General features: G+C 37.1%; 1 protein-coding gene across 2 annotated transcripts; it reads left to right on the top strand.

Moving 5' to 3' along the window:
* Window positions 1-1,803: 1,803 nt before the first annotated feature.
* LOC147498325 (tRNA (guanine(37)-N(1))-methyltransferase 2-like) lies at window positions 1,804-13,220 on the top strand. 2 transcript variants are annotated; one of them, XR_015195438.1, is made up of 12 exons: window positions 1,804-1,928; window positions 6,841-6,958; window positions 7,018-7,115; window positions 7,193-7,297; window positions 7,383-7,445; window positions 7,976-8,049; window positions 9,039-9,498; window positions 9,588-9,701; window positions 10,392-10,550; window positions 10,907-10,988; window positions 12,141-12,215; window positions 12,926-13,220. XR_015195438.1 is itself a non-coding variant. In XM_086560358.1 (12 exons), the coding sequence occupies exons 2-12, from the start codon at window positions 6,858-6,860 to the stop codon at window positions 12,992-12,994; spliced, it is 1,425 nt and encodes a 474-aa protein (XP_086416484.1). In that variant the 5' UTR covers window positions 1,804-1,928; window positions 6,841-6,857; the 3' UTR covers window positions 12,995-13,220. The 2 variants fall into 2 exon arrangements, 1 of the variants encoding a protein (XP_086416484.1); XM_086560358.1 differs by having other exon boundaries at window positions 10,882-10,988.
* Window positions 13,221-13,494: the final 274 nt, after the last annotated feature.

Here is a 13,494-nt window from a genome sequence, read left to right as displayed (position 1 = left end):
CTGATTGGGTCAAAGTTTAGACCATTGGAAAGCTCTTTCCGAGCCGGTCATTTTGACATAAGGTATGCCCAATTCCGAGGTCTGAGTCCAAAAATACGGTCTTTGGAAGTTCTGCTGACTTTGTGTGCTGTTTCTGCCCGCGTCAACTTTTCAGCTTTTGACTAGGCTTTAGAAAGGCTTTGTCTTCTTGAATCTTGGCCTTTAATCACAGAACTCCTTAGCAACCGACCTTTACTCCTTTATCTCGCTAAAGTGGCACATTTCTGCACATAATGGACTTTGAAGCCTGAAATGCATAAAAACACGTAATCAGTATTAACTCTTAATTATTACTCACATAATTGGTCTAAAAGTATGATGGTTAAGGGGTTAAAACTACAGTTTTGGGCTATTATCATTAACCCAATTTTTTTTTAAAAAAAAGACCCACGACAACAACCTTTCGTGGGATATGGGATCTCGCGGCAACCCGATACCGTGGATTGTGTGATCTCGCAACAATTTCTTGCCGTGGGTGTTTTTTTACGTGACAAATGGAGGGGTGCCACATTGGAATTGGTCAAAGGGGTGCCAATCCCATAAAGAAAGATGTCAATACCGCAACCCTTTTAATTGGACCAAAGTGTATGATAAGAGGAGCAGTTTTATGAGTTGGGAGAGAATGAGAGATTGTGCAAATGGATGCGATGGTTTTTGGGTTGCAAATGGGTGTTGTGGGAGCTATTTATACGCGGGAAGTGGAGGAACCAATTTGTTGTAACGGGCTATATGCAATAGTGGGCCAAACACTCGATATTGTATTATCTATATGAAAACCTGACCTACAAGGCATAATTGATTTATAGTCTTCAGAAAACATGACCTACAAGGCATAAATCGAGCAATTGATTCCATAATTGATTTATAGTCTAATTATTTCGTAAGACTATTAATCTTGCATACCGGTGCAGACTATAAATAAGTGAAATAATTATTTGTCATATGTTATCTATATATAAGAGTTCGCATTATTAATATACTCACTTCATCAATGCGAGTCTATTGTTTATAGGCACACAAAAGTTAGACTAGAGTAAGTCATTTAGAGCATCTCTAGGTGGTAGTAGTATACTCTTCAAATTTGAAGAATTTTTTTGAAGAAGTTAGTCACAAATTTCAACCAACTCTAGGTGGTCGCAAATTCGATTATCTTGAAACAACCCACGCTACATTACCACTGTCGTGCGACAGTTGGAGTGTCGCTCATGTACAATTCCAAAACAACCCACGCGACATTAGGAGTGGTGCGCAACCATTCCAAAAGTAAAAAACAAAAATTCACGTGACATTAGGAGTGGTGTGCGATAGTACCACTGGTGCGTGGTACTGGTCAAAGTCAAAAAAAAAAGTGGGGCGACATTTGCAATGGCACGCGACATTACCAATGTTGCTCCGCATCCGCATCCAAATTGCCAAATTTGCGAATAATAATGCAAACAAGCAGGTGATGCGACCGGTTATACTACCACCTAGAGATGAAATTCCAAAATATTCCGAACTTTTCCTTCAAATATGAAGAAAAAGGCAGGTTATGCTACCAACTAGAGATGCTCTTAGCAGTTAGTTTCCGGCGATGCTATACTATGAGTATAAGGGCCTACTGGAAATTATGTATTAAGTTTGGTGGGCTTTTGATCCTTAAGTCATGTGTGGGCTTAGTTATCCGGTGAGCGGTGCGAACGGTTTTTGTCCCCAAAGAGATGGGGGCCCAAAATTTGATTGGGTCTTACTGTCCGACTGACTGGGACACTTTCTTCTATATTCAATCGTAAACTCTCTCCCATCTTCTCTCTCCGAAATTCAGCTTTCAAGGAATCACATTTTTCCCTTTTCAAATAGGAGAGGAGAAACAACAATTGAATTAACGGAAACAAAGGAACTCGAATCCGGTAAGTTTTTGTTCTCCTTCTACTTTGTTTTTTTGATTATTATTATAATAATTTATACCACACCCTATCTCATCCTTTGATCTTCTGAAGATTAACAATTTAGGAAGGCATAATTATGAACTCGAAACCCCTTCGTGAACGAACCCTCATATCTAATCTAATGGTGTTTTTGTTAGTTAGAGGATGCCTGGATTGAAACTGACTCATTTGGATTTTCAGTGACCTTCATAAGGCAATTTGAATTGATTCTTGGAGTGATTTTCAATTAGATAAAGGGAAACTATAGTGTAACACCAATCAATAAAATTAAGCCACGTGTAGTTTGGTGTTCTTTTCTGGTTGTGTTTGGAGAACAAAAGAAGGTTTAAAAGAAAAAAAACTATAACATAGGATGACCTGCACCTGTGTGTGCGTGTGGCTCTTAAGCACACTGACGAATGGGAAACTGTTCAACTTTGGGTTACTTTGGAAACCCATGTATTGGTCACATATTTCCGTTCCTAACTGAGTAACTGGCCCCAAAAAATTTCAGAATCAAAATTTTCTGTATAAACAAATGGCGATGATAGACAACCTGTTGTTTACCAAAGTCTAGCATAACTGCTTTCAGTATGACTAAAGAGAGATAAGAGGATGAATGGTCAGACGGCGCATTCGTTAGTAGACTACGGATTGTGTTTCCGAAAAAACCAATTCTCTAAACCCTAAACCCTAAACCCTAGCAAGAGAAGAGCCTAATAAAACAGAACCACACTAAGGAAATTAATTAAAATTGTGTGCAATGTGCTCGAGAAGTATAGAAGTCATTGTGTTTTATGTACCACATGACTTTTTTGATCTATATGGTCTAGGCAATTGATTCCATATAGATGCAACAGTGCAAGCAAGACATATAAGTTTAAGGTCCCTCCTGGAGGTTCGGAAATTCTTGTGCTGAATAAATCTAAATGATGCAAGATAACACTTTCAAATGACTAACTATGCACCAAGGTAATTAATGACCAATGGGACATGGAGTGCTAAGGGTAAAGAAGTTGGCTGCATGGACAACAAATAAAATAAAAAATGCATGCATTGGAGAAAAACCTCAAATTTCTCTGTGCAGGATGTGGCTAAGCGACTAAGCGCCCATTAGACTGATAACCAACCTAACATTGAATACTATTTTACACATGAATGTCTCACACATGGCAAATAACCAATTTGACGTAATTTTTCCAGTAGTCTTTGAGGCAAAACAGATAACAGTAGAAGGATTCTTACTGCCTGGAGCCTGTGTGTGCATGACATTGCACTTGAGTATCATTTCCAGCTCAAATATTTTGAAGCAATATAATTGAATACACAAAAAAATGTGAAAAAACAGACCCGACATAGACTAGTGAAAAATGTGAAAATCACATTACCCTTGAGTGTTATTTACTCATGTAGTAGTGGTTCTACAACATCATCATGGAGTTTATTAACTAATAAGAATAAAAGTAGGTTAGTGGTTGAAAAATTAACAGGAATCAAATTTGTGATGATGTCGGTGATAACAAAGTGTAGGCGAAACAAATAAAGGGTCACTGCACTCAAATGGACTTCATATCATTTTGGTTATAAATATATAGAATTCAACTAACTACATATACTTGAGTAGGCATTAAATTGCAGAAAACTACCTTCTTAGCAATTGTTGTGTGCTCTTTCCCTTGAAAATATAATCCACGAGCTCATGTGGTGACTACACTAACATTCGTAAAACAAACCATGGAGCTGCAAGAAAGAGAGAGAGGTTATACTTCAATAGAACATTTCCATAGCTGCCACTTTCACACAAATACACTATGAACTTTACGTCCAAATCAACAGCCTCTTGTACACACTGCACAAGAATCATCAACAACATCCTACAGGGAAATTTAAGTTAAAACGATAAAGTTAATTACTGTAGTTTCTAGAAAACATAACTAATAATAGTCCTTTGGCGACAATCTTGTCCATTGATCCCAAAGCCAATCTACAATTTTGCATCTACCAAATAATATATATAACATTGACTAATGTATATAATACAATGAAATCACAATTTAATAGCCTATAAAACATACTTGCGGGGTACTAAACTCATTATTTGACGCTACCTTGATCACTTTTGAAGTACCGCCATCTTCAAGCTACATGTTATAAGAGTGAAAGTCAATAAATAAAGACAAAGACGACAACTCTAACTTGCACACAATGCTCTCGGGGTACCCAAAGCCATAGTAAGAACATCATTGCTTCCCTCAGCCACTACAGTCCCCTCATTTACTTGCTTTTTCAGATCAACCTACGATACCATAAAACCAATGAATCCCAAGCCATATGTATACAGCTGATTTATAAATAGCTTGATGCATGGACATCTAAGGCAGACTTCCTACTGCCCCGAGAATTAAGAGTAATTAGGGAAACCACCTACTGTTCGAACCATCTAAATCAACACTAATGGAGCAATAAGTGGGGGGTGGGGGGGGGGGGGGGGATCCGGGACCTGCAAGCTATAGTGAAGGCGTTTGATACCTCACAACTACCATGGGCACTCTTACAGAAAGTCCAAAACAAATTCCAAAAAGCTAGTTGTCACTCGAGTGTGGAGAGATGCTAATTTTGTACACTTCCACTCTTTTTAATACTATTAGTCAATTAGCACGTATCAAACGGTACTTGTCAACCCATAATAACTCCCTCGTCGTCTTATTATTAAGTCCAGGAGCAAAGAATGGTTGTTGTTGTTGTAGATTTCGACGACGGCGGGCCTTTTTTGGAGCAGTAGTAGTAGTAGTAGACTTGTTATTATTAGTAGTACGGGAACGCATCTCCTTCTCTGCTTCGTCGTCAGATGAAGAAAGCAGTAATACCAGGGCATTCCTTCTTTTCCCCATTCCTCTCTCTCTCACTCTCGTGTATGTTGCAAGTTTGTGATTTTACTTTACCCTTTTTAACCACTTACTTTAGACTTTAGACCACTCTCGCCTCGGCCTAGTCAGGAATTTAGGCACTACACAACTGGCTAAACTGAGACATTTGTGGAACAGAAAACAATTGCCCAATACAAGAGTGACAATTACGGTGACTTTTAACTAAATCACAATGAGGATAGCAGTTGCTACCGAGATTGTCACTGAGTTGTGAGTTTCGGACGGAACTTTTTATTCCGTCTCATGTGTTTTTTTTATATTTGTTTGGTTTTTTTTTTCGGACACCTGTGTGTTTTTTAGACTTTTTTTTTTCGGTTTTTATTATTCTTTCAAATGGCAGACAAGATGTTTCATTCCGTCCAGCCGTTTTTTCGATATTTACATTCAGATGGAATCAAACATTCCATCCGAGGTTTAAAGTCACCTCTACATTGGGCAATATTTTCTTGTTTTTCACCACAAAGGTAGCAAAGAGGGGAAATAGTCCTACGTGGAAGTGAAAAAAAGTGACTTGCAATGGGAATGCTCTAATAAAATGTTCTCAATAGCTTAAAGTAGAGACTTTCTGAGGTGGAATTTGTTTCTCCTACTGGGTGGTGTTGTCTGCTGCCACATAAGCCAATGCTCCCAACATATAAATTCTAGATTCCAAATCCCTAATGAATTGGGAACAATAAATGTTAGAATGGACTTTGTAAATGTCTATTTTTATCCTAGGGGATTAACAGGATATTACACAAAGTGTTTATGATTTAGCTCTAATCTAGAAGGGGAGTGTTTTGGTAGATGGTAATGGCTACTCTTCATGAGTAAGAAGATGCCTACGTATTCAGTACCTTGAGGTGAGACTAGAATTAAGCCAACGTAGTTCTAGGGTTGGATTTTATAGGCGCTGGGAGTGTAGCTGGTAGGACACGTGTGGTGGTATGGGCATGTGTGTTGCTAGGATGAGCGACACGTCCTCACAGGCTATACTGTAAGGTGGTTTCAGGCATTATGTTGTTTGAGCTAATATAAAAAACAACTGTGGTTAAGAATGTGATGATGACAATGATTTGAGTGTTGCAATGGGTAAATGTCTAATGCTAATGATAACAATGAGTCAATGATGAGAGTAGCAAGTAATGATTTGCAAAAATGGGCCTCGAGGGAACTGCATTTCTTTTTTCCCTTTCTTGTGAAGAAGCAGGCAGGGAAAGAAAAGTTCTACCCTCTGATTGACCATGTAGTGGTTCCATTTCCTCGTGGATATTATTATGCTTTTGTGAGAAAAAAGTGTTTGCATTGGCAATTGGCCGATTGCCAATTACAGTTCAGCTTGTGTAACCTACTTAAACCAGAAGCAAGATTTGAAGGATAAATTATTTTAGTTTGAAAAACTATTTACGTCAAAGTGCGAAATAAAACTGTTTCTATTGCTCGGAATAAACCACCCACGAGTATAATTGAAACAAGGGTTCTGTTCTTTTCTGTCTAAAAAGGTGTATTTGAACGTCTAGATTGAGACATTATTGAATACTTTCTGTCGTTATGGATGACCCCATTACCATTGCTTCTCCTCCGCTGGCCTAGCGCAAGCATCTGCACCAAAAATTGTCTCCTTCCATGTATAGTGATATCGTTCCAGGCCTACACAAAACAACTAGTAATTCTGTGTAAAACATGTGGATGTAGATAGACTATCTTGGGAAACTAGATGCTAAGAATTGGTGAGATGATTCCCATATTGTAACAACAGAAATTTCGAAAAATGTCCCAATATTTGACTCCTGTTCGAATTCCAATCAAGGTAATATATATCCCACATTCCCCATATATTGGAATATATCGGCTAAAAAATGCCGCGAACAAATTCGATATATAAAAAATCGTGATAAATAGCGAAAGTGTCGGTATTTATTTATAATTACGAGATATAAAGAAACCCATCTTCTTGTCGTAAAAAGGGCTTTATTATTTTGTTCCAGCTCAATTATTGATTGAGATGACGGCGTTGGACGAGAGAAAATTCGAGTTAAAACTACAACTATGGGCACTTTGTATCCCTCGTGAACTCTGCAAGCACGTCACCCGACTCCTCAACGGGTATGTATGTTTTTCCCACTTCATTCATTCATGCATGTTTTAAAAAAAATTCTTGGCAGGTATATGTTAGATAAACCTCGTATTAAACCCATCATTGAAGACCCCACGTGTGACAAAAATCGTTATGTTGTATTATCTGACAAGGTTCAAAACTCTGGTGAGTCCCATTATTGAAACTATAATAACAATGTATGATTCAGTTTGCGAATTATTAATGTATCTTGTTTGGTATAGATTTATCAGAGATTCCAGCCCAAACACTTTTTGTGTTGAAGGATTTGTGCAAGTTTGATGTTGTACCTTATTCGCTGAGTCTTGGGTACTCCTATTGGGGCGTAGGTTAGTATTCAAGCTTCTTTTAAAACATTTATATATGTATAAAGCATTTGCAACTTTTAGCATGAGATTATTCTTTTATTTGTAGATCATATTTTGAAGCAGATACTTCCCCCCGGGGTGGAGGTGCCATCTTCGTTTGAGACAATAGTTAAGTATTCTTACATATTTTCTTTGTTTCTTGTGTTTTGCTTTTCGTTCATCAATAAGGATTTAGATCGCACTTGAACAAACAAACTAGGAGTTGAATATGTTCCACATTGTTATCTTTATTATTGTACATTTTCAAATTCAGCTTTAGCTCATATTTAGAGAAAACCTAAGTTACATTGACACGGATAGGTGTGTCCGCATCCGACACAGATACAAAGTGTTTGACACGGATTGAGGTAAATCACATACAATATGTGTCCGACACGAACTCGTGAATACATATCCGACACGATTTTTTTTTCCAAATATGGCGGGTCCATGTAACATAGGAGAAACCAAGGTTGGACTGAAATGGAGACTTCAATCGTTAACATATTTTCCAACCTTTAATAAGTTACCTCCATGCGCTTTGGTGTTTTACCAAGTCTGCGGCTGATCCATCCAAATCATTGGACATATGACTTTTAAATGTGTTTGTGCTTTCCACTTTGAGAAATAAACTAATAACAACATTGTTTGTTCATCCAGGTCATATTGCTCATTTGAACATTATTGGCGAGCTACTTTCTTACAAGGATGTTATTGCAAAGGTCATTTATGACGTAAGTTTGACCTTTCAGAACTTTGAATTGCGAAGAAAAGAAAGAAAGTGATGGTGTGTGAATGATAGGCTCCAGTAATGGTGTTTCTCTTTGAACCATAGTTTCCCATTTATTGTCACATAATAATGGTTCCTCGATCATGTGTGTGATCGAGTGTGCTTATCGTTTGTGTGACCCATGGTCTAGGTGCATTCCTATCATTGTGTCGCGAGGCGACTGATGCCCAGTACGTAGTTCCCCTTTTATAAAACATCTGGCTTTCTCTGCTCTACTGTTTTCTGTATAATAGTAACAGTTATGATGGGGGTTAACTGGAACCAGTTTGTTTGTCCATGCAATGATATCACCAAAGCTAGTGCTCTCACCCCCTTTAATGGACCAATATAAGTATTTACCCATTGATGTTCTGCTGAGGAGTTTTTGATTTAGCATCCACTAATCCTGCATTAAGGACGTTATCTGTCAATTCATATTTTTTCAACAAAACGCTGGCCCCATACACCAATTTTATTTTAACATATTATATTTAGTTTTACTTACGTTCCTGCGTAGACGCACATACATACAAACTTATATTATATATTACAAACTACAATACTCAAGGCATTAAAGTTGAGAAACTATACGACTATACACAACAGGATACAGGAGTTGACAATCACGTCCGGCTTGACTATAAGCCAGTGTTGGCCTCAGGCCTTATGTATGTTTTGGTGTTATGAATTGTATGCTTTTGCAGCATATTATTGGGATGTATTGTATTACGCCATATTTCTTCACGAGTTTTGGCTCGCCGTGGTTATCGGATCATATTTTCCCTCATTTATCCTGTATGGAATGAGGGTGGGGATTTTTACTTATGCTTATGGACTAATCAAAAGGAAACTACTGATTGGATTTTTATTTGTCATTGATTTATATTAATTCTGAAAACCTTTTGACTTTGACTTTGAGTTGCAGGATTTCATGATTTTTTATTTATTTTTCAGAAAAACCAGCCAAGAATTAAAACTGTTGTTAACAAAGTTGGATCAATTTCAAACGAGTTTCGAGTACCCAAATTTGAAGTTCTAGCAGGAATTGATGATATGGTTACGGAAGTCAAGCAGTATGGAGCGACATTCAAGCTTGACTATGGCTTGGTCTATTGGAACTCAAGATTGGAACACGAGCACATACGGCTGATTTCTCTGTTCCTGGATGGGGATATCATCTGTGACATGTTTTCCGGTATTGGCCCTTTTGTTATTCCAGCAGCACAAAAGGGATGTATAGTTTATGCAAACGACTTGAACCCGGACAGTGTTCGCTATTTGAAGATTAATGCAGAGATCAACAAGGTAGATGATCGTGTTTGTGCGTATAACATGGATGCTAGAGCATTTATTTGTCACTTAATGCAAGTTCCGGATTGTCTGGAAACATTCTCTGAAAGTGAAAGGTCAACAGGTAATAACCAAGACATAAGGCATGTATTTCCACATTGCTTATTGTTTTCTTTCCTGAAAACTGTAAGTGAACCTCCCCATGACTTGCAGTTTACATGAAAGAAATACCAATTAACGGTATCGATCATCGAGAAGCCACAGAAAGCCCGTGCACTACCTTTTCTGCTTCTGCAACTAAAAGACCATCTGAAATTTCTGAGGAAGGTATATTCAGATAAAATTATGAATCCTAGATAGCGCAATGATATTTAAGTTTGACTTTCTCATATTATGATGGTGGATAATTTCAGGAATTAACAAGTTAAATGTAACTTGGACCTATTAATTGAATATTTCCTGCTGCAATTTAAGAGTAAAAGAACTAGATTTTGTGTTTTGTGCATTTTTCATTTTTCATTTTTTTTTTTGAAAAATAAATCCAATTCAAGATCACTTATAAAAAAAATTAAAATGACTATGTTTAAAAGTCCTTGCTGTAATACCCTGTTACTTGCTTAACTTTGCATCTGTGTTTAAACTTTAAACATCCTCAAGGGACATGATAAGTAACATTCAAATTTTGGGTAATCTGGGGTCGATGTATCAAATATCATCTCTATGTAGCGGTGTAACACATCTCTGCTACTGTAACTTTAGTTGGGGGATGTTTTATGGGCCATTTTATTAGGTTGTAAAGCAAAGGAGGACGTCCCTCATGCTCATGCAGCACCTTGTGTGATCCTTCCCCATGTATATTTTTGTTTATTAATAATATTATTTACAAAAAAAAAAGAAAGAAAGAAGAACTTCTCTGCTACTGTTGCATAAGTGACTGATGGATTATTTGTACTTGTACCTTGTATCATGGATTTGTCTGAAATAGTGTGGATTTGTCTCCTGCATGTGCCTCTACAGAATATGGGAATGAGGGTGGTGCTGAACTTGAAGTGACTGGTAGGATAAAAAGAAGCAGAAACAAGAGGATTAGAGGCTTTAAGCCCATTAATATTAGGACCTGGGAGCATGTTGATCATGTTGTAATGAATCTACCTGCTTCTGCCCTGCAGTTTCTTGGTAAGTTTACCTTTCGAATTTTGTTATGTATCATCATTCCGGACCAGCCTCTATTTTTTTTTTCCATCACCCCCTCCCTATCTTACCCAGCAAGTATATAGTGATGTTGTAGAGTACAGAAGTTTTAGTTACATGCCGAGTTCTGCTCGTTATTGTTTGACTTGTCATACCTTAAAGTCCAAACTGAATATCCTAGTATGTTGCTTTTCTGGAAAACTCTTTTCTTTTATGTTAGTCTTTGAAGTTCTATTGAGTTGTATTTACCATGTGCTTGTGAGGCCCTGTTTCGCAAACGATGATTCTGAATTACTTTGCTTATTCACTCTCACAGATGCTTTTAGGGGTCTTATTCACAGGAAGTACTGGAAGGGCTCACTACCTTGGATTCATTGCTATTGCTTCTTGCGATCAACAGAAACAGAAGATTCATTAATTTCTGTAAGTTCCTAGCTGTGGCAACTTGATTGAGGTTGCTCCATGTCCATCGTTTTTTTTAAATGATTTCTTAGAATATGTCTGTTTAGTTGTAATTTTCATCTATTAGGTGCTGTGATGGTTAAATGCTCAAAGTTACATAATGCAAGGATATGTTACATGGACACGCCATATTTCAAAAATAATTTGTGTCGGATATGTATCCATGTGTCCGTGTTGGACATGACGCAGACACATATTGTATGTGATATACCTCAGTTTTTTATATTTTGCCGTGTCAAACACTTCGTATCCATGTCGGATACGGACACACATGTCCGTGTCAATGTAACTTAGATGCAAGGGAATTAGATTAGCATCAATATGGCCAAAGACACCAAGACTGATTTGCACCCATTAGACCTCTTGTTACGTGCTTTATTCCCTAAAAGGATTCACCTGACTATGAAAAGAATACACTGACATGCTCACACACAATATATTGTACAATGCTTGAAGCCAGATCCACGCTTAAGATTTTGTCCCTGAAGATATAGTTCCTTTACAAGCTATCCAAATAGACCATGCAATAGCATTCAGCAAATAGGCCAAATCATTATTCCAACATGCTTTCCCAGATGATGCACTAAGCTAGTTACTAAGGTAGGGTCTTGGAGCTACATGCTAATGCCAACCATTGTCTCCCAGACTCAACAGCTATGGCCTATGGGTCACTGGAGAAAGAGATAAAGTATAGTCTCCCCATCTGGTTTGCACAGGGTGCAAATGGGATACATACTTATAGTTTAAAATTTTATCATATAAACCTACTTGCAAGTGACTGCTTGCCATTAGGTAATTTTAACTGCTCCCATGATGTTTTTGATATCTCAAACAAAAGAATAGATGGGTGGGCGTCTCTTTTTTTGATGTCGAGGGTAACTGCCTGAAACTTCCACATTGGAAGGGGATGAAGTGGTTTATAGGTCTTGCTACGTTAAATGTGCCATCTAAAAAATAATGGTAATCCTGTTTTTTGAGATCTTCCTTTTGTTCTCAATTATTCAACTGCCAGACTTGAGTATCAATTTATATAATGATGTATTTAGTGTGTTTTAAGATTTTAGTAAAGAATGTATATGCTGTATCTAAACTGTTTCTCCACCTCTTTTTCAGGAAGCAGAATCTGCATTAAATGCTAAAATACTGCATCCAATATTCCATAGAATTAGGGACGTTGCTCCAAACAAGGTACAAACTCACACAGGAAGCCAATAATCTGTTCATTTTCCTTTAATATCAAATTACACTCCATTACACTCTTCCAGGAGAAATGATTTGGCGAAAGCTATTCCTTTCAAATGGTTATGGCTCCATTAAAGTTCTAGTTACAGAGCTCTAAACTCAGAAAATAAGTATCTTCTGTCGTAATTTCCCCTTCATATTCATGCCTTCATCACAGTCACCAGTTTATTTTGCAAACTTGACTGCTCTTTTCTTTGTGCAATAGTACTTTTATAGGATAAACTCGATAAGTTGATAACTTTGTGACCAGGTAAAGTCTATAAATTAAGCAGGAATTTAGTTAATAGTTTTAATTAACTAATCAAATAGATAATATATGTTATTTATTAAACTACTTTTGTTTCAGAATATTTATGCATATCAATTAGTATATATGGTTTAGTAACGAAGGGAATCGTACATGATGCATATATATGTATCTTTCGAATGGAATATCCATAGATTGTCAGTCCTTCGTGAGTCTCTCTAATTAGAACTGTGTTGTCCTCTGCTATCGTAGTTACCTCTCCTTGGGTTCTGTTGGGTTCTTTGTTTTCACTTGCTTTTGGCTGTTTCATATATTCTACGAATGTCTTTCTTCTCACATATATATTATAAGTTGTTTCAATTATTTATTGTGCAACCAACGTCATATTACATGTTCATTTATGTTGCAGGCAATGTTTTGTTTAAGCTTTGTGTTACCGGAAGAAACCTGTGTCAACGAAAATCCTCAATCTGAGTAGGAAATGTTTACGCTATTATCTATTTACCAAGGATTGATCTTTTCGTGTGTACTGTGATATGGGGAAAAGGAAATGAAAACACAGAGTTATGAGTAGATTGGAATTGAACAAGCCAAAAAATGGCCGATTTATAATTTTTTAAACTTGTAAATTTGACTGACCATTTGTATCCAACACTCCGGTCCCCATGCTACTAAACTAATACTATCAACTTTGTGTAACGTAAGACCTTTGGTTTTACTCAATTCTGCAGCAGACTATTCAGATGGTCATTTGATTGGGCTTAAGGTTTCAGTGGGAGAGCTTATTTGTAGGAAATGAATAATTGTTGCCAGTTTGTTCTTGCCTTTTCCATTTTTGTTGCTAAGCAAGCGAGATGCTATTCTGGATAGATTTTTATATTGCAAATTAGCTCTTGAGATGTAGTTTTCATGTTTTTCTTTTCCTCTCTGCCATCTGTTAAGAACTGAAGTATTTCCCTCGGAATTACCTTTTGTTTA

Source organism: Coptis chinensis, chromosome 5 (genome assembly GCF_015680905.1).
Source record: "Coptis chinensis isolate HL-2020 chromosome 5, ASM1568090v1, whole genome shotgun sequence".
Taxonomy (NCBI): domain Eukaryota; kingdom Viridiplantae; phylum Streptophyta; class Magnoliopsida; order Ranunculales; family Ranunculaceae; genus Coptis; species Coptis chinensis.
Note: the sequence above shows the minus strand (reverse complement) of the source record. Positions and strands in the feature narration are given on the sequence as shown.